Here is a 26,101-nt window from a genome sequence, read left to right on the forward strand (position 1 = left end):
TAAGCATCCACTCTCCACTCCTCTCTCCCAACCACCTGGCCGCCACCAGTCTCTGTCCCGTCTGTAGATTTACCCATTCTGGATATTTCACATACGTGCAATCCTACAACTCATGACCTCATTTTACTCTTCCGGCCTGAAGGAGAAGCCATGGCCGGAGCCCCTCTTCCTGGGCAATCTCTGGGCCTGCTCAGAGGAAGCTGCCCGGTCTGCCCCAGCGCCTCAGTGGGCCTCCCCCAAGTAGCTCCCGACGTGGAGCCCCCAGGCGAATGGCTGCCCCTCACGCAAGGGGCCTCAGTTACTACCGCACCCCCAACAGCCCCCATGAAGTTTGGAGGAGAGAAACAGGGCTGCTCTTGGAGACAAAGGCACACTGTGGATCCGAGGAGATCCAGAACCCTTTCTAAAACAGGAGGAGGGGCTGTCACACCCACACTGGGGGGCAGCAAGGGCTCGGTCTCTGCCAGGCCCCGGGGCTCTCTGCTAGCGAGTGCCAGCGGAGGGGGCAAGGAGGACTTCGGGGCAGGAGCTGAACCCAGCGTCCAGGGGTGGGCGAGGGCCTGTCTCCCTCCAGATCGGGCCCGCGCGCGCCCATGGGAGGGGCCGGGGAGGGGCAGGCACGTGCAGCCTCTGTGTGTAACGCCTGTGTGTGCTTCTTCGGCGGCGGCGGGTTCCAGCTCTCAGCCTCTGCCGTGGAGGCGGACCCGCCGCTCTGGTTTTCCCTTCCCCCGGGGCCCAGCCTCGGCCTCCTTTCCTGTGGTCTAAACACCGTGCTGACCTCCGCGGAGATCGGAGGCCTCGCAGAGAGGCAGGCAGCCATGGGTTCGAAACCCCAGTGACCTTGCGCCGCTCTCCTCTGAGCGTCATCGATGAGAGAAATACAGGGTGGTGATGATGCCCTCCCCCAGGGTTGTCGGGGGCTAAATGAGAAAACACGGGGAGGTCGGTGTGGATGAGGTCTTTGGCAAACCCCTTTCTTTCCCTTCTCCCCGGGCTGAGCTGCTCGCCGTGAAGCCAGTGAAGGGAAGGCGAGGAGAAGCCCCTAAATTTGGGTGGCAGGCACCCATCTGGGGATGTTGAGGCCAAGGGGGAGCCCCCAATGCGCCCGCCATGGGCCTTAGCTCTGGTGGGTATTAGGAAGTCGATGGCCAGCGCTAAGTCAGACCCCCCACTTCTGTCTTCTCTCCTGTCCTCCCTTCTTCAGGGACAATGGACCATCTCCTTTAGGTGATGACCTTTCTCAAAGGCAAGAAACAGGAGGGAAGGGGGGTGCCCTTGGAGAGCATGCTAGCCAGAGCTTGGGACCGCTTGCCCACTGCTCCTGGCACCCAGGCCTCGCTGCCCTGTGTCTGGTGGTGCCATCACTGGGCAAGCTGGGCCCTGGAGACCCCCAGGCTGTGGGCTCCTGGAAGCATCCGTACCTCGGCTTTTTGAGGCCCGTGGGAGGTGGATGTTTCTCCCTCACCAGAGCTTAGGAGACAGGCTGATAGTGGTACCCTTGTGACAGAGAGAGGTCACCCCAGGAATCTTCGAGACAGTCCCCTTGTGGGAGTGCCAGATGCCAGTGGGACGAGTCTCCGTGGGGCCACCCAGGCCTGGCCAGGCAGCTGACCCCCAAAGCTGAGCTGTGGCAGTCCCTTCGTGGCCCGGGGTCTCCGGTCCCAGCTGTAAAACCAGAGAATTGCTCCAAATACATGTCCCGTCCTCGGGGGTCACCGAGGGGAAGACAAGCATCATCCACACAGCATAATGGAGCTTCTTGGGAGGAATTCCAGGAGTGAGTGAAAATTTTACTATCGCTGCTTTTATAGCTCAAGTGAATCTGAATACAGTAAAAGGATAATAGCACCGTTAGGCAAAAACATTCTAATCAATGGTGTAAGTTTAATCTCTTAACCCTCCTGCTGAAATGTAAGAAAAGGCTCCCTTCCCCTCTGTTGCTTGCAAGATAAACCCATCAGAAGCGAGAACCCTCTTTTTTCCGCATGAGGCTGGGGATGCTTTGGCGTTATCTACTGGTGTGGTCCCGCGGGAGGCCCTGGCTTGCAAAGGTCACACCAAGTAAAGATGAGGATGGGCCATTTGTGCCTGGCGCCAGTCTAAGCGCTTAGCCTTCTCACAAGGCCCAGGAGGCAGCCACTATCCGTACCCCAATTTTCAGGTTAGGAAACTGAGATGCAGAGGGGTTTCAGAGCTGCCAGGGGTCATGCAGCTAGTGAGTGGCTGAGCGGAGTTTGAATCCAAGGAATCCCACTCCAGGGCCCAACAAGGTCATAACCTACACCACTACTCAGATCTTGCAACCTTCAAGCCTGAAGGGAACGTAAAGATCACCCAGCGGTGTCAGCCGACAAGAGGGAGGTGACCTGGCCACGTTCAACGGCAGGTTCGTTGTCCACTTTTTCACTCATGGATCTGGGCTCTCCTGCGTGCCAGGTGCACTGCCAGGCTCTGGGACCGGGGAGGCGAGGGGACTGCTGTCCCTGTCTTCCAGTGGAGACTAGCCTCGGTGCCACCACACCTGGGACTATGATGTGCAGCTTCCAGGCTGTAAGGGAGGTAGCCTCAAAAGTCTGAGAAATATGGAAGAGGACATCAGGAGAAAAGTGACAGAGGACAGGACATTTGAACTTAGAAGGGACAAAGGGCAGAAACTAACACAGATTTAATACCTCCATTTTCCCAGCAAAGAAGGAAAGAGGGGGCTCTCCTGGGAAAGTGAATGGCATAAGCAAAGGCCCTGGGGCATGGCGGACGTGGTGTGTCTGAAGAAGGTCGTGGTCCAGACCAGCAGGACTCAGGGCTCCAGACTCACTTGCCTAGTGCTCTTTGTTCTCCGGCAGGCTGACCTACGTGGAACGAGCAGATAAAAGTCTCTGTAAGGCATAGTGTTAGTTCCCTAGGGCTGCCATAACAAAATACCATAAACGGAGTGACTCAAACAGTTGTGGAGGCCAGCAGTCTGAAACCAAGGTGTTGGCAAGGCCACACTCCCTCTGAAGGCTGGAGAGAAGAATCCTTCCTTGCCTCTTCCAGCTTCTGGCGGCTCCCAGCAATCCTTGGCATTCCTGGGCTTGTAGAGGCACCACCCCAGTCTCTGCCCCCTCCACCCTATGGCTGTCTTCTCCCTGTGTTTCTATTCCCATGTCTCTCCTCCTATAAAGACACCAGTCACATAGGGCCCACCCTACTCCCTTTGGACCTCATCTTAATTAAGGACAGCTGCAATATCCCGTTTCTAAATAGGGTCTCATTCTGGGGTTCCAGCTAAGACATGAATTCTGGGGTGACACCATTCAACCCAGTTCAGGCATCAACTCGTCTTACCCTGGAAGTGACAAGATTGGCGTCCCTTGGCTTCCACGTTGGGTCTCATCATCATTCTCCACTCATGAGTTCATTCTTTCAGTTCCTGAGCATCTTCTTTGCCCTGGGTTCTGTGCCTAGTGCTGGAGCATAGAAAAACAGGAGGCACCTGCCCAGCCCTGGTGGCCTCTCCACGGTTCATATTCTCTGCGACTTTTTGGCTGAACGTATCATGGGCCAAGCTGGTTGGGTGGTGGGCTTGGGGCCCACACCCTTCCTTCCCCACACGGGGCCCCTCCACCCCACTTACGGTTCCCCAGGGCCATGTCGGGGCCCAGTCACACTGGCTGCCCTGGTGTCTAGGCCCCCCCTAATCAGATTAGATGTGTATTCAAACGAATTGATGATCCGTTCCATTAGATGCTTTTTGAACATGCTTTTCTGAGCGAGAAATCCATTCGGCAGCAGTTGTGGAGGCCGAGGCATAATTGATTGTCCCACCCTCCCAGGCCCCGGCATCAGAAAGTGCCTGGCTCCTGAAGGTCACTGGCGAGGATTAGATTAAGGAGGGCGAGAGCCTTCTTTCCTGGCTAATGAAGCACTTGGCATGCAGGCAGCACTGGGGCTGAGCTGGCCAGGCAGCTGCCAGGAGACAGTGGAGGGGCATAAATTAACATCTCATCTGTGGGAGGCAGAAGGGAAGCCAGAAGGGAGGGCCTGCCGGGCCGGGGTACTGCTGCCCTGGCAGGATGGGGTAGGAGCAGGCTTGGCCTGGGGAGCATCTGTGGGTCCTGTGGTCTTTATCAGGCATTCAGGGAGTGCCTGCCAGCACCTACCACTGGGCGTGCCCCCCAGACATCTCTGGAGGGCAGGGCCTCCAACAGGAGCATGCATGGCAGCCTCTCCGTGTGCCCACAGCACTGTATTCCGGAACCTTCTCTGGCCCGGCAGTTCCAGGCTTTGCACCTCCCCACCTGGATTTGGGTGGAAGAGGGACATCCAGGAATTTCTGACATTGTGCAGAACATCCTGCAGTTCCCATGTTTCTACCTCGTCCTGAGCCTTTGCTCAAGACCTTACAAGCCATCCTGGGCAAGACTCAGTTCTTGAGCCAGCTTGCCGTGGCCATGAGGCAGCTGAATTTGGACAGCTCAGATTTGAGAGATCTCGAAGATGCAGGAAATGGGGAGGGGGTGGTGATCATAGCACCCCCCCGCCCCATTTCTCCACCTCCTCCCCGTTTGATCACCTCCAAAGGTCTGTTCTGCAGAGGGAACACCCTGGAGGTGCCAAGCATGGGGCTCCAAACTTGGTGTGCGTTGGCGCACTTGGCCTTCCCAGCAGCCTCTGGGTTTTACTGGCAGGCATTAGAAGCTGTTTTACTGGCAAGACAAGTAAGGCTCTGGAGTTAGTCTGCTCAGGGTCAAATTTTAGTTAGCATAGGAACTGGGATTGAAACCCAGATTCTCTTCTCCTGCCGGGACCTTCAAGCCAGACGCCTGGGAAAGGTTGGCACCCAGAGGCTTGAGTGGTAAGCAGAGCTGTGGGGCGGGCGCCCAATGAGCTCTAACCCCTGCTCTTCTTACTTGATCCTTCACACCTGCATCTGTTCATCCTCTGCACCATTTGGCCTCCCTTATTCCCAGGCTTCACTCCTTGCATCCTACTAGCTCATGCCCCCCCCCCATCCCGCAGACCCCACCCCGAGGTAGCCAGTCTCCCCTGGGATGTTCTGTTCCCGACACATTCCCAGCCAGCATGCCTCTCATCCCTGGATCTCATTCTGGTGCCATGACATTCGAAGCTGGTGTAGGAATGCCCCCGCCACACAACCAATATGACCCCTGCTTGTGGCTTCAAAACCAGTGCCCAGAGACAGGCACCATCCCTCACTCACCACCCATGAGGCCACAGGTCCAGGTATGAAGAGCATGACAGCTGAGCATCAGCTATGGAAAGATCTGGAGCTCTGGAATCCACCAGATCTGACTTCATGTCTGGGAGGCAGAGTCAAACAACTGAACCTTCTCGAGGCTCAGTCTTCTCATCTGTAAACAGGGGGTAATGATAGCACCTTCCTTGGAAGTTCTCAGGACTCTTAACGGAGATGATGGACATAAAATGGAAAGTTCCAGGAGAAGCACGAAATAAAGGCAGTGGGACTAGAAGTGAGGCTTGGTGATGGCAGGGGGGGGAGGGGGGGCTGCCCTGAGTCCCTGCTTCCCATGACCCAGGGCCTGGGCAGCTCCAGGGAACACAGGCTTTCCAGCTGGGACCAGCTAGGAGGTCAACCCAGAACAAAGATGACGGTGCAGAGACCAGGGGATGGTGAGGAGAGAGGTTTGCAAGAATCCCAAGCTCCCCCCGGTTCCCGCGCATTCCAGAGACGCCCCATGAGTGAGCAGTTAGAGTTCCTGTGCGCCCAGAGAGGAGCTGCCAAGAGACAGGCCTTGGCGCGTTTCAGAGGCAGGAGGGGATTTGCCCCTGGAAGCCGGCTCCGGAGGGTGATAGACATCTCCTGGCCATCCGGGTGGTGGGTGGAGGTCTTTACCCTGGCCGCCCAGACCCTGGCTCCAGGGGACGTGGGAGTCCCAGGCCTGGGCTGGCTTGGGAAGTCAAATCCCAGGAGCAATGGAGGGACTCCAGAGAAAGAAGGCATTATGTTGCTGGGGGGCAGGAGGGAGGGGAGAGGTTGGAGTTGAGATAAGCTTCTCTACGGGCCATGGAGCCTGGAGCCTGGAGTGGAAGGATGACAATGGGGGTATTTAGTGGGAATATCAAGGGCAAGGCAGTCAGGGGCCGCCGAGCTGTTACGGGAAACGAGAAGGAAGCCCAAGACTCTGAGGCCTCCTGTCCGCCTCTGAAGGTGGCTCTTCCTTCAAGGATCTCACACTCTTGGTGGTCAGGGACCCCCAGCCGTGCTACACCCCGTGTCCCATGCACACACAGGGCTGCCCTTTCCTCTGTCCCTGGCAGGACCGGCCCGTGACTGCTCACCCTGCAAGCTCACATACGTAGATGCAGATGTGGGCATAGATCTGATTATAAATAAGTGACCCATCCCTGTGTGACACAACAGAAGTTAGCAGAAGGTACAGAGCGAAAAGTGAGTCCCCTCCCACCCAGTTCTTCTTCCTAAAGCCTCACTGAGCTCAGTCTCTTATGTAACCCCCTAGAAAAAGCCTCTGCCTAGACAAGCAAATATATTTTTATGCTTCAGTGAAAAAGAACACAAATGGTGGCAGATTACATGTCCGTTCCATACCTTGCTTATTTTCACGTAACGGTAGTTCTCTAAAACCGTCCCAAGCCTGATGCTGTGGAAAGTCCTCGAGTTTGGAAGTGGGAGCATTTCTGTAGCCAGTACCGGCTTGATGGACATATAGGTCATTTTTGAGTGTTCTCTGTTACAAAACATAATGCCGCTATGAAGTGCTGTCCCTTCGCCCATGCACGGGTGTGTGTGTGAAGGAGAAGTCTTTAGAAGAGCTGGCGGATAGGGGAGGGGGAACGCATGTGTAGTTTTGATGGCCCCACCAGACTGCTCTCTGCAGAGCTGCAGTCCCACAAAGCCGTGTGCGCTCACGCCTGGGTCCCCACGGGCTGCCTGGCACCGGACGCTATCTCGCTTTCAGATCGTGGCCCAAGTGATAAGAAAAAACGCTATCTTACTGAGTCTCATTTGCCTTTCTCTTATCATGAGGTTCAGCATCTTTGTCTGTGTTTCGGAGTTATCTGTAATTCTTTTCTGTGAACCGTTCATATCCTTTGCCCATTTTTCCGTTGGTTTGCTCATGTTTTTCCTTACTGATTTATGGGAATATTTTTTATATCGGGAAAGTGAACTCTTTGTCCATGATAGAAGTTGCAGATATTTTCCCCGAGTTTGTCATTTGTTGCTCTCTTGTTTATGGGTATTTTTTTTCCATGTAGAATTTTTATATAGCTGAAGGTATCAATCTGTTTTATGACTTCCTGGAGTTTGTGTAGTACTTAGAAAGTACTTGGCAAATACCTCACCTCCTCGAGATTATATATTTTTAAACCTCTGTGACTTTTTTCTACTTCTTTTAGAATTTCATTTTTCATGCTTAAAACATTGATCCATCTAGCATTTATTTTGAGGAAAAGTGTGAGGAAGAGATTGAACTGTTTTTTTTTACCCCCAAATGGCTCCCTAGCTGTTTCAAAGTCGTTTGGCAAATAATTGATCATTTCCCCACTGCCTTGAAATTCTGCTTTCATCATATATTAAATAATCCCATATGTATTGGGGTCTATTTCTAGATTCTGAGTCTGTCATTTCATCAGACTATGTGTACGAGAATGCACTGTTTTAATTATTGCAACTTTATAATATAGTTCAGTATCTGGGCTAATCTTCTCTACCTACCATACTTTTTCAGAATTTCTTGGTTATTCTTTTGTTATTTTTTTAAATGTGAACTTTAGAATCACTTTGTCTAATTTTAAAAAATCTGTCTTTCGTGTGTGTGTGTGTTTTCAAAGTGAATATGGGTTGTTGTGTACAGTTATACAAGTTGTATACTGCACAAAGGAGCAGCTGGTGCCCGCCAACAGGGCATGAGCTCTTCTCTCCCGTAGTCTGCCCATCTGCACATACATTCAATGGTAACAGTAGCCACGGCTCCTGTAGTGTGTTCCAGGCGCTGTTCTAACCTCTTTATGTTTTTAAATTTATTTAATCTACACCACAAACATATCCCCCAATTTACAACTAGGAAATTAAAGTGCAAAAAGGTTGTAAGTAAGTTGCCCAAGGCCAATGATTTGTGTTACCCCCCGTGCATTCATGGCACAGAAACCTGTTCCTGCAGGTAAACACATACACAACGCACGCACCCACACACACACTTGAACACACAGACGCATAGATACACACATATGAAAACACACCTACACACATACACACACTCAGGGACATGTACACAACACGCACATGGGTATGCACACGCACACACACACACACACACACACACGGCTGTCCCCTGCCCCAGTATCCTTTCCCTATCAGTGTCTTGCCCCCTAGAGCCCCCACATGCCCTGCTATGCCCTGCTTTTGGAAGACAGCAGGCCTATCAAGGAAAACCAGCTAGCTGGACTCCTGCCATTGCTCAGGGCCTAGTAGGGCCTCCCTCCCAAATCCTTGTATCAGATGGCGGGGGCGGGGCGGGGGGCACCACACGGCAGGCCCTGGGGGAGGGGAGCCTGAGCCCCTCCCAGGCCTCCTTGTGAGGATAGCGTGAGATGAGGGATGCAGGGATGCTCCGGGCTCGGTGGTACCCAGCAGGTTCTCTGGGGAAAGGGCAGCCCCGCCCTCCTCTTCCCAGCGTCATTATCTCGGCAGCTGTTGGAATCAGCCCATCCTTGCACGCATCGCTGGCCTCCTCCATGCTGGTGCCCGGAGAGCCGGAGATGAGCTGGCACATGCGGACCTGGGCGCAGGTTGCCCAGTGAGCCGCTGTACGGAGGAGAGGGGGTCTGGGTGCAGAGCGCGTGTGCACGTGTGCGTGTGCAAGCGCCCGCCCCGCCCACCCGCCCCTCTGATGTTCTGGCTCTGAGTCAGCCCTGCATCCCAGGGACTGAATCACTGGGGGCTGGGAGTGTTATTGTTTTAAAACAAACGGGTGATGACAGGAACTAACAGAGGGTTTTTAAAAATGAGATTCAAAGGGCTCTTGAAGCTGCTGGGGAATAGGAATGTGCCTTTGAAGTGCGAATGTGCCCATTTGTCAAATGGGGAGCAGAGCGGCTGCCTCAGCAGAGCGTGCTCCCAGCTCCCCGCAAATGGGTGCTTGCTGGCCTCTCTGCCCTCCGCTGCCACCAGAGGCGGGCGAAGGACCGGGGCCGGGGTGGGCGCTGCTCCCCCAGCCCACTCCCCAGAGAGGGCCTTCTGATGGGTTTTGTAAGGCGGTGAGCTCTGTGACTGTTATCAGAAGCCATGCAGAGGGTCAGGAGCAGGGATGGGGTGGGGTTCCAGGAAGACCCTCCCCAGTAGTCACAAGTTATCCACTCAGGAGATTGAGACCGGGCGTGTGGGGTGGGGGCGCGATGCAGTCCAGCCAGTTGACCGGGCCCCAGACGTACATCATGGGTGCTGAGTCGTCAGACTGTGCTTGGGGCCAGGGTGAGGCCTTGACATGAATGTGAAGCCGCCTGCAGACCACAGACGCCCGATTTTGGCCAAATCTGAGCGTTAGAGGACAGAAGGATCAAGCAGCCTGGTGGTGGAGGGGGCCCACCGGATGGACTCTGCCCTTGATGTCTTTGAGGGGCTCCCCCAGCCTCGGGGGCAGGACCCAGGATACCTGTCACCTGCCACTGTGTCAACCCACCCCCCTGTTTTCCTTGTGACATTTATATTCCCTTTGACTGAAGTGCAGCAGGTTCCTCCCCCTTCCTTCTGTCCTGGAGGGAGAAATCCAGAAGCACAGGGTATCCAGTGGATGGGGATCCAGAGGGGAGAGAGACAGAAAGTACCAGAAAGAGGGAAGGGGTGGCAGCAGAAGGAGTGAGCCTGGTGTGGTCTAGGAGGAGGGAGGCGGGGAACTGGTTGGTAGGCGTGGAGGAGTCACTCTGAAGATCAAGCTCTGAAGTCGGACCGACCCAAGTTCAAGTCCTCCCCGGCCACGTGACCTTGAGCAAGTGACCTGGATGCACCTGCTCTGTCTGCCCAGGGGCGTTAGGGCACTACGTGAGCAACCACCCGAAGGCGAGCAGGTGATAACTGGTGGCTTTGTGTGTCTGTTTCCCACAGATGACGTGGCCCCCTATTTCAAGACGGAGCCTGTGCGGACGCAGGTGCACCTGGAGGGGAACCGCCTGGTGCTCACGTGCATGGCCGAGGGCAGCTGGCCGCTGGAGTTCAAGTGGCTCCACAACAACAGAGAGCTGACCAAGTTCTCCCTGGAGTACAGGCAAGCCTTGCCTCCCCTCCTCTCCCCTCCCCTCTCCTCCCTCCTGGCTGCCAGGGGAACCAGGATGGGGGCCTGCCTGGCAGTTTGGGGGCAAGAGTTCCCATGCCAGCGCTCCTGGGAGGCTGGGGTGGTGGAAGTTGGGGGGCAAAGACAGCCCTGCCCGAGGAGTAAGAGGCCCCTGCCCTGCTGAGCCCAGCAGAGGATGTCTAGGGGGCGGGCCAGGGGTGCCCTGGACGGAGTAGACCATGCAACAGGGAACAGAGCAGAGGCGACGGTCGGGGTAGGGGACTCCACCACCAGCCGCTGGGCTGTGGTCGTGCCTGTGACCAGAGCCCCTCCTCCCCAACCCCTGAGAACTCTGCTATCTCCTGGGGGCACTGGAGGGGCCTGGGTCCGACACACGGGTGGGGGGCATGTGGCAACTTGGGTTCAGTGAGGGAATATCTTGTATTTGGGGGCAGTGCAGGTGTGATATGGAGGTGGCCTGCCCAGGGCCTTGGGGCTTGTCCCCACTCCATGTTCATGCCCATGCCCGGAGCTCTGGACTGGCCCTTCCCTCCCCAGAACACCACCAAGTGGGGAGAAAGCGGAGGAGGAATGGCACAGGGTCTCAGTGAAGCGCGTTGTTGCTGCTGGAAGCCCGAGCTACCCCCCAAGCCCGGCCGGGCCTCCAGCATTTTCCTCCTGGCAGTCCCTCCCTCCGGCTCCTATCTCCCATCTCATCTCTGCCTGTTTTTATTGGCTCCCAATCCTGTGGATGGTGATTAATCCCCAGGCCTGATGTGCATAATCGGGTTTGTTGGGGATACAAGATTGTCTTGCCCTGGGGATGTTGATACAGATCTGCGCCAGGGACCGGTAGGCAAATGAGAGGAGGGTGTTTAATTGCTTGAGGATCTGTCCTTTCTGGAGAACCATCCTTTTCTTAGCTGAGCGGGGAGGCCAGAGTTTGGGATGCCCCCCCATCCCCAGGCCCAGGTTCCTTGTGCCCCAACCCTGGACTGCATTGGCTGGTAGGTGTGGCCACTTTGTCAGAGAAGGGAACGGGAGGGTCCAGGACAGGAGGACCACCTTCCTCTCTAGATGGTGAGAGTCCAGGAAGCAGGAGGCCCTCCAGTGCTGGCCACTCTGGGGGTTGGGTCTCCAGGGAGCCCACGAGGGAGACTAGGGGTGCCCCCGTGAGCAGCCCCTATGGCGGTTTTCAGTTGGGGGCCCAGAGCTCTCCTAGCTGCTGCCTGGCGTCCCTTGGGCAGTTTTGACAGCCTCCGTGAAGAGCCCCGCATCCTTTGGATGGGGGACATGCCTGCATGGGGACGCCGGGAGCATGTAGAGCACACCACAGGTGTAAGTGGTGTCAGGGCCTCCCAGCCTGCCCCTGACTTCTGCCTGCAGGGAGCCGGGCCAGGATCCGGGAGGAGGAGGAGGAGGGTTGGTTCTTCATCATTCAGTCCTGCCAGCAACCCTATGAGTAGGTTCAATTAGTTGTCCCATTTGACAGACGGGCAGACTGCAGTTCAGAGACATTAAACACTTCACCCAAGGTCAGATTGTTGAGCTGGGCTTCAAATACAAGTCGTCTGGCTCCAGGGCTGGAAATCCTTTACATCCAGCGTCTCATCAAGGAAGGACCGCTTCCTTAATATGCATCCCAAGCAACCTCCGCTCACCGTGCTCTGCGGGTTCTAGAAAACAGAGCAGAGTGGGGAATGCAGACACCGTTGACCCTTGAACAACATGGGTTGAGCTGCATGGGTCCGCTGACATGGGGCTGTTTTTGATAAATACAGAACGGCGCCGTAAATGTGTTTTCTCTTCCTTATGGCTTTCTTAATAACATTTTCTTTTCTCTAGCCTACTTTCTTGGAAGAATACAGTACGTAATGCATATAACATAGAAAATCCGTGAGAACTGACTGGTTATGGTCCCGGTCAGGCTTCTGGTCAACAGTAGGCTATTAGTAGTTAAGTTTGGGGAGTCCAAAGTCATACATGGATTTTCGACCACATGGGGGTCGGCACCTGGCTCTTTAGGTTACTCAAAGGTCAGTTGGGTGGTTGGGTGGCAATTTCAGGGGGACACAAAGAAGCTTCCACTGGGGAAACTCCTCTCCCTACACTGCCTTCAGAGCTCTTTAGGGTTGCTCCTGATGGCACGCACCTTACCCCCTGCTGCTCCCATCTGAGGTGATACACCGAGACCAAACAGGACCCTCCCATCCCAGGCCCCATGGCAGCCCCCTGCCCGTGCCCTCTGCACTGCCTTTGTTCAAACCATCCTGTCCCCTCTACTTGCAATATTGAGTCTTCTAGAACCTTCTTTCTCTCTCCTGCAGGATCCCAGCTCCTTCAGAAAGCCTTTCCTCATAGTACACACGTGTGTTCTCAATCAATATCTCTCTGTCTCTGTCTCACAACACGTACACACTCACGTCTGCCTCTCTCTGCCCTTTGTGATCGTCCACAATACATCCCATTATACCTTTTGCCTTCTCACCATTTATACACAATGCTACAAGTAAGCCACAGACTGAGGTCAGGGCTTCAGGAGCCTTGGCATTTCCGGGGGTCTCGGGGCTCAGAACTAAGAACTTGGTTCTGCCGGGCGCTCTGTCTCCCCTGGGCTGCTCAGCGGCACCACCTCTGGGTGCAGACTTCATTCTCATGTGGTTAGTGACACTGAGAAGTTTGCGGTCACAGGCTTACAGTCCCATGATTTCAGGGCAGAAGGAGCGTCCCTGGAAGTTCCACGTGGGAAGCCCTGGGGAAAGATTCTGATCGATCCAGCTTGGGTCATCCCACTTATTTTTGCTAAGTTATTTAAGAATTTGCAGACATCATGTCACTTCACCCCTAAGTAGAATTTCCCAAGAACAAGGCATTCTCCTACAGAACCACAACACAATGTTCACGCTGGGGAAATGTCCCATCGATATGGTACCTCTGTCTCATATGCGGCCCATATTCACATATCTCTGTCCCAGTGATGTTCTTTGTAGCTATTTTTACTATTGTTTGATACAAGATCTAATCAAGGACTGCACAGTAAACTTAGTTGTCAGGACTCTTGGACTCCTTCAATCTAGAACCATCCCTCATTTTTCTCCCATCTTTCATGGCATTGACATTTCTGAGACCTCAGCCAGCTTTGCAGAATGTCCCCCAGTATAGATTTGTCCAGTTCTAGCCTCATGATTAGACTCATGTTAAACCTTTTGGGCAAGAGTATTACCCAGATGTGTGTCCTTCTCAGCGCTTCGTACATGAAGGCACTCAGTATCATCTTGCCCCATTATTGGTGATTTGGGTTTGATGAATTGGTGCACCAGATTTCTCCATTGTCAAGGTATGGAGATATCCCCTTGCCTTTCGGGGATAACTGGAAACTGTGAATAGTCTCCTCCCCAGGAATCCCTCACCCGGTGGTTGAGTATCCATGGATGAGTCTAACCTGAATCCATTATTACCATTGTGGTGGTGATAAGCAGATTTTCTACTTCTATCATTTTTTTTTACTTATATTTGTCATTCTTTTGTAAAAGAGATCTTCCCTTTCTCATCTTCTTTAAAATAATATAGCATCAGTATGAACTGATGGATAATTTTTCCTATTCAATATGTCTTGATCTATCCCTGTCGTTATTCATTTTGATGCTCAGTAGTAACCCATAATTGGCCAGTGGAGCTTCTTCTAGCTGCATCCTGGGTCTTTTGGACATGTCCCCCCCGGATTTCCAGCACTCTCTTGCTTTTTGGCTCAATAAAATGTTCCAGATTTACCTTTGAAATATATGCACACCAAAAATTGCATCCCAGAGGAGGGTGGCCAGCTTCTCATCCCGTGGTTCTCTGAGCACTGCTTTCTACTTCCTAGTCTCTTGCAAACCCCAGGCTCTGAGTTGGGTGATAATATCCAATTTTCAGGCAAAAAGATGGCTGAATTTACTCAGCAAGTCAAGAGAAAATAAGATTCGAAGTGCCACCATAAATTTCACTGTTTCCTACCCCGTCTCCAAAGGAAGAAGTTTGCATTCACATCCAGTCTCCACTGGCCTTTATTCTCAGTGGGATCTGTAGCCAAATGGGCGTGACGCACGCACACACACGTGTGTGTGTGTGCACGCGCGCGTGTAACATCTACACAGAGGGAAGCCTGTGCATCCTTCTGAGCATGAGTGTCTGGGATGAGTCTGTGGGGCCACATCCATCCCGGGGGGCAGAGTACAAATAGCCATGGACTTCGGAGTTAGGGCCACCTGAATATAATCACGCTCCTACCACTTCCTGGCTCTGTGACCTTGGGCAGAATTAGCCACCGTGCACTTGTTTTCTTTTCTTGGAATCAGGCACGTGCCTACTTTAGAAGGTTACAGTAAGAATTAAATGAGATTCTATGGGACGAGGCCCATCGCTGATGTCATGGAATAGATGGCACCTGCTAGGATTATACGGGGTGTTTGTCTCGACAGAATAACAGCACAGGTCTGGTAACAAACCCACCAGATCTCGCGTGCAAGCGAGCACATCTCCGAGGTGGTCGCGGGGACCCTCTACACCCATTCCAATGCCACTGTTATGGTCCGGGACCCTTCTTAGAACTCTTTTTGTCTTATCAAGTGCTGTGAGAGCCCCTTGTTGGTGACCTATCTTACCTGTTTTGAAACCAGCCTTGAACCCCCAGTTTGAGAAATAAAGTGGCTGTAACAGTTTACAGGCTGTAAAGTGGGGGGTACCACTTGGGTACAAAGCACTATCGGACTCTAAGGAAATGAGATCTCTTTTCCCATGTGGGTGGGACAATGCATGGGAAGACCCTCCCAAAGCTTTGGGCGCCATCCCCCTGCCCACTTCTGTCAGTAGAACAGGTGCACGGCTTCCCACAGTGACTCTCGGAGTGTGTGTTAGGGGTGGGTGGGAGGGGTGGGAGGAAGCTGAACACAATACTCAGTTGGAGGCCTAAGGTCTAATGTGTTTGTTAACCTCTGTGCATGAGTGTGCGCATGGGGGTGGGTAAGTGGGGGGGTGTGATTCCTTCATGCTCTTGTATGCATGTGTAACCGTTGGGAGTCCGTGTCTGTGCAAAACACGTTGGCGTGTTAGCCTAACTTCCTGACCAGGTGGGATGCTAACTCATGACAGGTCGGGGCCTCCTGTGTTGCCCCTGGAGCCTCTGCCATCAGATCATTCCCCTCTACTCCCTCCCCTCAGCCCCCCTCCTCTGCCCTCCCTCCTCCTCCCCTCCCCTCCCCCTGCCCCAGGCCATCTCCCCAGGCTGCATCCATTCTGCCTCCCTTTGCCTCCACTAAACCAGCCAGGGCTGCATGGCTGGGGACAACCCACCAGCTCAGGAGCAATGGGGGAGGAGGGAGGGGGGATGGCCCAGAACCGCCTGTCCTTGTGACCACATCCTGGCAAAACCATCCACCAGATTCTGCTGTCCTGCCCTGCTTGTGCTGTCTCCCATAATTTTGCTCACCCTTAAAATCGAATCAGAAAAACAAAGCAGCTGGGTGGATCGCGCGCGCGCACACACACAGATTCCCACGCATGGTTAACTTAACATACACTTTCTCACAGCGTTATTATCCTCCTTTTGCAAACGAGGAGCCTGGAGCTCAGAGGGGTTCTGGATCTTGCCTGTGGGGTCATGAAGAGAGCAAGAGGCAGATCCAGGAGGTCTGTTTCCCAGAGTGTGTTCTTGTCCCACCTGTAGAGATGCACACGGGGTCCAGATCGGGCTCCTCCTGCCACACTCCTGTCCCTGTCGTCATTCTTCTGCCCTGAGAGGCAAGAAGCCAGAGGCCCCCTCAGACCCCCTGACACGCAAGCGAGAGGGAGTGAGACCAGCAGAGGCCGAGTCCCGCCCCTGAGGCCACAGCTGGCCCCTGGCTGGCGTGGAGAAGAGCAGGTGTGTGAAGGGGAACCTCCGGTGAGCCAGGCAGGGCATCTGGCTGGCCCCAGGCTGGGTCCCCAGCCCCACTGCCAGGCTGATGTGCCTTGTGGGGGGAGCATGGTGTTGGGGCTCTGCACGCGGGCTCAGCGGCAGAGACAGTAAAGCCCCGCAGTGGAGGCAGAGACCCAGGCATGCCACAGCCTTTGAAATTCTTCAGAGGAGAGGATGAAGTGAAACTCTCCGCACCAGCTGCTTTGTCTCTGGCTTGTCCTCTGGCCTCCCCTTAGAAGTGAGAGCAGGTGGCAGAGGCTGGGGACGTAGAGGCCAGCGGGCTTCCCAGAGGGCACTGGAGCACCTACCACATGGGTGCCCGAAACGGAGCCAAACTCTTACCAACAGCAGTTCTGGGAGATTGGTGCTATTATTATCTCTGCCTCATAGCTAGAGTCACAGCTCAGAGAGATTCAGCAACATGCCCAGGGTCACACAGCCAGACCTGGGGAGTCAGGTTTACCCAGGATCTTTTGGGCCCCAAGCCTGCATTCCACCCCCTGCCGCTCCAAGCTGGCTGTCTGGCCTTGTTTGTCCTCTCCCAGGACAGTGGCACTGCTAGGACCCGCTTTCTGGGGATGGCCCCAGCCAGCCTTCTAAACCAGCGAAGGAGAGCCAGTCATGGCTAACACGGGGACTTACATGGGCCCAGCCCTGTTTGAAGGGTTTCACATATGTTAACTCTTGAAAACGAGCGCTCCAAATGACCAGCCACCTTGTGCCGGGCCCCGTGCCGGCCCCTTTCCCTTTGGCTCTGTTCTCCATCCCTGAACATCAGCAGCTCCTGCAGGAGAGGCATCTTGGTAGTGAGGGACGTGAGGCTCCGTGGCTTAGTTCCCTGAAGTCGTGGAAGATCTTCTCCCTCCCAGCCTGATGGATGAACGTCAGGAGAGGCCTACCTTTGCTCAGTCACGAGGCACAGATTTGGGACCTTCTACCCACCGGGCACGGAGCTAGACCAGGAGGACAATAAGGAAGGGCAGGCCAGCCCTGCCCATCCCTCTGCCCTTTGCAAACCTTTGTTCTAGGCGAAGAGCAAGAGCCGTAAGGGCCTGGACTAGGGAGGGACGGCAGATGTAAAGACCAAGAGAGGGTCCCAGAGAAGTTTGGGGCCACCTGTGGAAGATGTGAACTTGAACCGAGAGGGGAAGGGGCATTGGTGTGGATGCGGCGTGACTGCTCCCCGCCCCCGGCACGCTGACACTGGGCGCTGAGTGAGCCCAGAGAGCCCTTGCCCCCATGGAGCTCGAAGTCTGGAATGGAAGCAGAACGCAGTCATTCTGCGCACGTATTAATGGACCCCAGTTTCAACGCGTGCTATCGAGGGAAACCACAGGTCGGACGTGTCACCGGGGACACTGAGACCTAGAGAATGGGTAGAGTTAGCAGGGGTGGAAGGGGGCTTGCAGACAGAACCGTGCTCACTGATTCTGAGGCTGGAGGAGCTGAAAGATGACCAGCTCGGACAGGAGGTCAGGACCCTGGAGGAGCGGATGGGGTCAGTTAGGTCGGGGCTTGCTGGCTCTCTTAGGGGGCTCTTATCTCAAGCCAGCAGCGACGTGGGGCCCCTGACTCATTTGTCACAGGGAAGGGACACCATCAGATGTCTGCTTTCAAACGGTATAGCCAGGCAGCTGGGTGGGGAGTGGGCTGGAGGAGAGCAGGTGGGAGCCGGGCTGGGCCGTCGAGGCAGGAGGTGGGTGGCCGGGCCATCTTGGAGACAGTGGGGATCAGAGGAATGGATGGGTCCGAGACCTACCTCAGAGGCTGAACTGACAGGTCTCGACGATGGGCTGAATGTGCAGGGGAGGGAGAGAGGCAGGTGGAGAGGCAGGTGGTGGGGGAAAAGCTGGAAGGGACACTGTGGGAGGTCTCCGTGCTCCCTTTGGGTGTTCGGCGAGACTTCAGGCAGCCTCGTCCAGCAGGCAGGAAGGAATGAAGAAAAGCCCACGCTGAAGGTCACCATGACAGCTGATGCCGTGGGAATGAGCGGGATGAGAGAGTGGACATGGCACAGGGGGAAGAGCCTCAGAACCCCAGGAGGCAGATAAACAAAAGCGGTGAAAACCTGCCCAGCAGCACGAAGCCAGGAGGCCACGATGGCGATTGGGGTGTCACAGAAGCGGGGGGCTTTAGAGAAGGACCAAGTGGCCAGCTGTGTCAGCTGCTGTGGGACACTTAACAACGGTCAGCTAGATTTAGGGACAGAGGTGACCTCAGGGAGAGAGAGGAGGGCTGGATGAGGGGCCTGTAGGGGGGACGATGTGGAGGCAGGGGTGAGCATGAGAACATTCTGGGCTGTATCCTGCAGGTGATGGGTGGTTTCTGGAGGATTTGGGTCAAGGGAGCCTCAAGACCCTGTGTGTCCTGGTCCTGTCCTCTGTCCAGTCTCCTCTCTCACCAACACCCTTGGCTCAAGGGCAGAAGGAGCCCTTTTCCGATGGTCTCTGCTGTTCAGTACACCCTGCTTTTACCTCTCCCTGACCTGTCCTGTCCATACGCACCTTTGCTGCCTGATCTCTCTAAACTCAGCACCGGCGTCCCCCCAGTATGAATCCCAGTCCGGACCCTCAATGTGACCCCTGCCTCAGTTGCCCAATATGTCAAATGGGAATAATGGCACCAGTCGCTACTTCCCAGAGGGTCGTGAGCGTCACGTGAGGTTAAGGGTACAGAAGGGTGTCTGGTCATCGGTGGCTGTGTGAGTGGAAACCGTGGCCCGGAAGCCAACCCGTAAACACCACCCACCCCTGTCCACCCCCCAGGCCAGGCTGTCCCCACTCCTCCTGCCTGGCCAGGGTCTCATTCCGGTGCTCCTAGGAGGTCCAGCCTCCTCTTCCACGACAAAGCCGGACCCACCCACCCCTTGCCAGCCTCTTTGGAGATGGACTCTGATTTGGCCGTGAGTTTGGACATCTTGTCTGAAAATTGAAGGCTGCCAGTGAGAAAGCCAGAGTGTAGGAATTAGTTATGATGGGCATAAATTGAATTTTAATAGAGATGTACGTGGCACAGAGCCAGTGTACTCAGGCAGAGGGAAGGTAGTAATTAAAAGTTAACGAGTTTAGAAATGTTGTAATCCTTAGGGAGGGATGGGGGAGGTGGGCTGGGAGGAGGAAGAGGCCCCCAGCCAAACGTGCTGTCCTTCCCCTGACCCAGAGGCCCTCCTCCGGCTCCTGACGAGCCCAGGAGGGGAGGAGGGCTGCGGGGAGCCCAGCAGGCCCCGCATCCGCACACACAGGGCAGGCTTCCAGCGACGGGCGAGGTAGCAGAGTTAGAAGGACCCCCAGAAAATGCTCACGTCGCCCACGAGGAAGACCACGAGAGCAGGGTTTCTCGGCCTGGGCACTGTTAGCATTTGGGGGCAGAGCATTTCTTGTTGTGGGGGCTGCCCCGTGCCCTGCACCATGTTTCCCAGCATCCCTGGCCTCCACCCACCACATGCCAGTAGCTCCCTCCCCCCTCAAATGGGACAACCCAAAGTGTCTGCAGAACTGCCCAATGTGCCTTGGGGGGCCACATCCGCCCCACTGAGAACCAGTGGTCAAGAGCGAGGCACCCGTGCCCCCCAGACCCTCCCAGCTGGAGCCAGGGCTGCCCCTGTGTGTGCAGGCCTCCTGCCATGCTCGAGTCAGCGGCTGGCTTGGCCTGAGCACAACTGGCCGGGCATTAGAGGACCCGAGGGCAGAATGGGCTGGCCACCCTCGTGGGGGGCTCTCCTGCCCCCCTTCTTTGTCTTTTCCCGACAATCCAAGTAGCAATGAGCTGAGTCCCTTTGATGCTTTATTTGCTCCCAGGCATGGGATGAATGGGCGGGTAGGACAAATCCATGGCACGGATGAGAAGACAGAGGCTCGGAGAGACCCAGAGCCTGGCCCGAGTTCACTCACCCAACGGCAGGAGGGTCCGGCTCCCCCGTGTCACTAAGGCACCCTCATCGGCTTTGGCAATCCTGCTGGGAGAGAACACGGCCTCTCTGTTACGGGTAGCAGCCCCGACCCCGTCCCCACAGGTGCCCAGGAACACTGGGGTGCAGGCCTGCCCCCGCTTTAGGACAGGTTCTTCCTGGACCTGAGGGGGCCAGCCGTGACCTTGGGGTTTGCTGGTGAGTGACAGAAGCCGGGAGAGAGGCGACAGGGAGAGCCCTGGAAGGTCAGGGCAGGTGGTGGGCGGCGAGGGGCACCGCTGGCTCCCTGTGCCTCAGGCTGACGTTGCAATAATTATGTCAATTAAGATGAATAAGTTCAAAATGTAAGGGGAAAAAGGGAAACAAGAAGCAAAAGTCTCTGAAGCATTGGCTGTCTCGGTTTCCATAGCAACCCGGCTCTCACATTCTCATTACTGGGTCCTGGCTGGGGGAAGAAGTGGGCCCCCCACTCCCGCGGAGGCCAGAGATGAATGGTGGGTGTCACCCTGCCGGCCCCTGAGCTGAGGGCGTGGAGCCTAGGGGCACACGCTCAGGGCCTTGATGGACTCACACCAGGCCCTGCTGGTATGGCTGAGCCCTCGGTCCTACAGCTCGGACACCCTGTAGCCCAGAGGGGAAAGTGGCTTTGCTCCGAGACCAGACAGGGTGTGAGGGTCAGAACGGCCACTCAGACCCGGACCCCCTGCGCCCCCAGGCAGTCGTGCAGTGCTCTGGCATGATCAAAGGCAGAGACTCCTCGGTCCAGGTTGATTTGGTGACCTTTTCCCCATCAGGCAGGCTGAACCCCTCAGGAGGCGGGAGGGATGCGCTGTGTTGGGGGAGGAGGTGCCGGCCTCGCCTCTCTGTCCCCTTGGATGTCTGCTGAGTTCTCCTGGTGTCCCTGTGGGTTCACATGGGTTCCCAGCATCGCTCCGAGGTGTCATGACCCTGAGGGCTCTTGCAGGTGGGGCAGGGAGGACATGCCCATGCACCGTGGGCCCCCCTCAAGCTGGAGCAGGCAGGGAGGCTGCGGTGTTTCTTCTGCTGATGCGCTCAGTAGACACAGCTCTGGGTGTCCATCCACAGCCCACACGTGGGCACCCTGCAGGACCCATCACACGGGCGCGGACGCTGTGTACCCACACGGTTCACTCTCACAGACAGCCCGAGGAATCCACAAAGCAGTCACTAGGCTTCCCGTTTTATAGACGCAGAAACTAATGCCCAAGGGATAAAGTGACACGTCCAGGGTTGCGCTGCAAATTAGGGATGGGGCGAGGGATGTGCACCGGCTGCCAGCTTCACTGCTAGAACATTCTAGAACACATAGAGGTGCACACACAAGCCACGCTCTCTCTTCTCCCCCTTCCCCTCCTCCCATTTTGTGGTGACTGACAGACTCTTTGGAGCCAGTCCCAGCAGCCCTGGGATGGGGAGCCAAGGTACCCAGACTCCCCAGAGTGCAAAATAGAACACGCGGGCAAAGCACTCGCTGCCACTTTAATGAAAGGCTCCCAAAGAAAGCTCCTCTGATGAACGGAGCCTATTTCTTTCTACCACTAGGAAACTTAACATGCAAATGAGGAGGGGCTTGATCATTCAGCACCTGAAATTGACAGACTTAAATCTGGCCCTAATCCCTGGGAACCAACGCACACAGAGGGGCGCAAGGTGGGCATGTGTGGCCCGAGGTCCTTGGGGAGGCAGGGAGAGGTGGTCTCCATCAGAGGCACATAGGTTTTTTATCTGGGATAGTCCAATATATGGAAATGAGATGTTCCTTCTTTCTTCCCATACAGCTGGCCTGGAGACCCCAGCGTGGCCTAAGAACTCCCCTTCCCCAGATCTTCCTGTGGGCCTCCCCTTCTCTGGCTTTCAGCCAGGACACAGAAACTAATTAGACCTTGACTTAGTTAGCACTCAGGCAGGCAAATGGTCTAGACAGATGCCTGGGGAGTTGGTAATGACCTCTGCTTCCTGGGGGCTGCCTTAGTGCCCGACTCCCTTCCCCCCACCCATACCCCTCAGAGCCCCTGCATGGGATATCGCTACATGGGAGGGTTCAAGTGGTCTCTGCCCTGTGTCTTTGTCCTCCCAAGAGGAGTCTCTGCCGTGGCCCGCTTTTCTGCTCTCTGACTAATGGGGTGCCGAAGTGTTTATGACTTTGAATTTCCCACCCTGGCCAAGGAAGAGACGTGCTCCCAGCCAGCTGCACAAGTCAGCCACACAGAGCCTCTCGGAAATGGGAGGAGGGGTGGGGGTTGGGAGCAGGGGTCTCAGCTCCAACTGGCAACCTCTGGGGGCTCAGTGTCAGCAGGGAGCAGGTGGGGGCTCACGGAGGGCTTAGGGAAGGGAGAGGCCATGCTTCCTGCAGAATGGAGTATAGTAACCAAGAAACACAATCTCACCGGAGATGGGGCACAGACCCTAGAGGTCAACCTGCAACACGTCCAGAAACTCCAACCATTGCACCCGCTCCTTTACTTTTGACCCCTAAGGAACGTACAGAGATGGGGGGTCCCCCGCGCACAGGAGCATGCTCAGCCTGACCTCGGCCACAGCCTCCGGTCAGATACTTATTGCTGCCCAGAAGAACATTCCAGAACTTCATGACTAAACAACCACGGTTTCTCATTTTTCTGCTGGGCACACATGAAGGTACGTTCTGCTGGCCGTCTGCTGGGCTGGACTGGACAGCTGCGGTGCTGGTCTTTCTTCCTGTGGTTTACCATCCTTCATGGCCTAGTAGTCTCGGGGCCTGGTAGTCTGAGAGGGGAATGCAGAAGCTACAAGGCTTTTAAGGCCTGGGCTTCAGAATGTTCCACCAGATTCTATTGGTGAAAGCAAGTCACAGGGTCAACTGTGATTTAGCAGGAGGGATAGACCCCACACTTGACTGGAGCTGTTGCAAAATATTAGAGCCCTGCTCTTCAGGCTCCTAGCCTCAGATCTGGCTGGTGCCTGGCCATGCACACGGATTGCCTTTTCCAGATGGCAGCTCACAGGCGGGTCCTCAGGGCCTCATTAACGCCGTTCTGGCCCGGTTCCCCCACCACATTTCCCTGAAGTCACTTCTGAGGGTGACTTTAGAAAACCCAAAGAGAATGGGCAGAGGTGGCAGTGAGTCATGCTGGACAGAGGCCAGGAAGTCAGGGCCGCTGGGATTGCGTTCGGAGCCAGCTGCCTGGGGCCTGAGCAGGTGTTTAGAAGGCTGGGGAGGGGAGGCGACTCTGGGCCCCCGGGGCTCAGGGCAACTACCATCACAGCTCCTAACACAAGCTGCCATGGTTTGAGGGTAGTGCTCCCTCCTCACAGGATGGATGACTAAGTGAAATATAGTAACATTAATAATCCTAGTGGCGGCTCATTCTCAGCGAGTGCTTTCCACACACCTCACACTGGCCCTGTCTTAAGCCCATCACAGGTGCCCCGTCACGACATCCTCACCACCTCACCCTCACCTTCAGGGAAGGACTAGAGCCTGGTGGTTAAGAGCACAAAATCTAGAGGCAGCCCCCTGGGGCTCTGCCACCTACTGGCTGTGTGAGCTCGGGCAAGTTACTTAACCTCTCTGTGCCTTGGTTTCCTCAGCTTCTTCATCCACCAAATTTGGATAAAATTAATTCTGACCTCACAGAGTAGTTAATGAGGAATAAATACTTTCACATAATATAAGGTGCTTAAGGTAGTACTTGGCTTAGGTTATTATTTATTATTATTATATTTCTATTTTATAGATGAGGATATGGAGGCACAGAGAGATCAGACAACTTGCCCGAGGTCACACAACACACTGACAGTCAGAAACCCTCCTTCTCCAGTGCCCACCGCCCCTTAGAGCATTTGCCCCCACAGCCCCCGGCATAGCACTTGATGCTGCTGGTAGCTGGGGGCATGTTTCTGACCTCAGTGGAAGGGCAGCCAGGACTCTCGCGAGGGGAGATACACCGCAGAGCCAGGAGCACCCTGCCTGGGTGCCTGAGCCTTGGAACTCTGGGAAGAGAAGCGCACTGACATCTGAAACCTGGCCCCAGGTAGAGCGGAAGAACATCGGCCCTGACCTTGAGCCAGGTCTCCCCGAGGACCGAGGAACAGAGTGGGCATCTCATCACATGCCCCTCTCAGGATGGCTGGGGATGCCTCTTCCCAGCGTCCCTCCACCTGACCTGCCCGGGCCAGCTGGGGGGGCCCCCGGGGGAGACTGGGGTGCATCCTGCAGCCTCATCAACATTCAGTAATGCCACAAACATCTGACCTGGGAAAATCAGGAGCCTGCTGAAGGCCAGAGAGCAGGACTCAGCTGGGCAGAGCCTGGCAGGGTCCACACCATCACCTGCCCTCTGTACCCACCCAGGGCTCCTCCCCAAGTGAATGCTGCCCACGCGCCCCACCCCTTTAGTGTGGATTAGCCATTATCCTTAGTGGTGGTTGAAGGGGATGTAACAGAGTCCTTCCTGTTCAGAGATGAGCAAGTCCCTCCTCCCTTCTGTTCTCTGGGACTCGGAGATGCCCAGGGGCCAATGTTTAGCTCCGGGGGGGCAGCACGTTGTCTAGGCGGGGATAGCGATAGGAACGGAATGGACTGGAGGCGGAGCTGGGGAGCAGTGCGTTTCTAGGCAGGGGACAGCAGTGGCAATAACATCTCCTAAACACAAGGCAGCCCAGCACCGTGGACGCGTGGCCTTGCTATTCCGACTGTTGCTGCTGATCCTCAGCGCCTAATCCAGTGCCTGACACCTCGTGGGCCCGCCAGTCCGGGCCTAATGATTAATAATAATAGTACACCCAAGGACACATTTCTTGAGTGCTTCCCAAGTGTCAGACACCGTGCTAAGCGCTTTGCAGTCAGTTCTGCTAGAATGTAAAAACCACCACGCTATGCAAAATCACGCAATAAAAACCACAGGGCTAATGGGGGAAATGGGGTGAGGGAACAGCATTCAAAAACTTCATTAGGGGCACATAAAAAAAAAAGAGAGCAACCCTCTAAAGACAGTCACACAGGCTCCCGCATGTTCGGTGGGTGAGAAATGTGTAAATACTACAATAAATCTGACACTCCACCTGGGAAAGGGCCCGCGGTCCGCTTGGGGAAGTGGGAGGCAGAGGGCTACAGCTGCCGAGTTATTGCGAGCTGGGGGAGGGAGCAGTGTCTGAGATGGAAAGGAGAGTTGTAAGACCAGACCCGGGGGAGCTGAGGATGCTTGGGGGACCCGTGGGGTGCATGGCTCTGCATGCGAGTCAGCTGCATGCGGTTTTGTGCATTTACCTGGGGTTTCTTGCGGACGAATCATGCACAGGCAAATGCAGAACTCAGGCTGTGCTCACATTGTTCCCTGATGTGTCCCTGCAGAGTGGAGGGAGAAGGGTCCCCCCCCCCACCCCGGCCCTCCCTCCAGCCCTCCCTTCAGCGGGTCTAATTAGGAGGCCGCTTCTCTGCCAGGGGCCCAGAGAGGCCATAAAGGCAACCTCTCCCCCGTGCACCTGGGAGGCTGGGGAGGCTGGGAGAGAGCAAAGCAGGTCGGTTAGGTTACTCCGCCAGGCCTTCCACGATTTGGCCACAAAGCACAAACAGCTTGGCTCCTGGAGGCCGGATTTCCATGCAGCCTGTTACTAGGTGTAAGAAAAAAAAAAAAACCCCTGAGGAATCTCAGCTGGGTGTGGACAGCCCAGGACAAAGAGCTGCTTTGCTGCCCCAGAGGCGGAGGAAGCAGGGCGCCCTGGGGAAAATTCCTGAGCATCACTGTGAGCAGAAGACAGGCCCCACTTCTTGCCTCTCTGTTCTTCCTTTCTAAAAAATAAATAAATAAATAACCACACTGCCGCCCCCCCACCCCCGATCCCCTCAAACCTCAGGATTCCTTCTGTCCCAGTCATGTTTTGAAAATCCACCCTGAAACATCTGCAGGTTTGAACTCCTTGAGCCCAGACAGGTCTTGCGTCTCTCTGCTCCCGGAATAAAACCTGGTGTCCTGTCCCATTCTGCGCTTTGCAAAATGACCCCAGATC

At 55.4% G+C, this 26,101-nt stretch overlaps 1 protein-coding gene across 1 annotated transcript in view; it reads left to right on the forward strand.

Annotated features, from left to right (window-relative positions):
* Window positions 1-26,101, forward strand: part of SDK2 (sidekick cell adhesion molecule 2) — a 253,050-nt gene that overhangs the window by 108,088 nt on the left and 118,861 nt on the right. The window contains exon 2 of the mRNA XM_081805950.1: window positions 10,085-10,244. Within this exon, the coding sequence (XP_081662076.1) occupies window positions 10,085-10,244 (160 nt within the window). The remainder of the gene's footprint in view (window positions 1-10,084; window positions 10,245-26,101) is intronic.

Source organism: Leptonychotes weddellii, chromosome 15, assembly GCF_054177405.1.
Source record: "Leptonychotes weddellii isolate Sample4059 chromosome 15, ASM5417740v2, whole genome shotgun sequence".
NCBI classification, from domain to species: domain Eukaryota; kingdom Metazoa; phylum Chordata; class Mammalia; order Carnivora; family Phocidae; genus Leptonychotes; species Leptonychotes weddellii.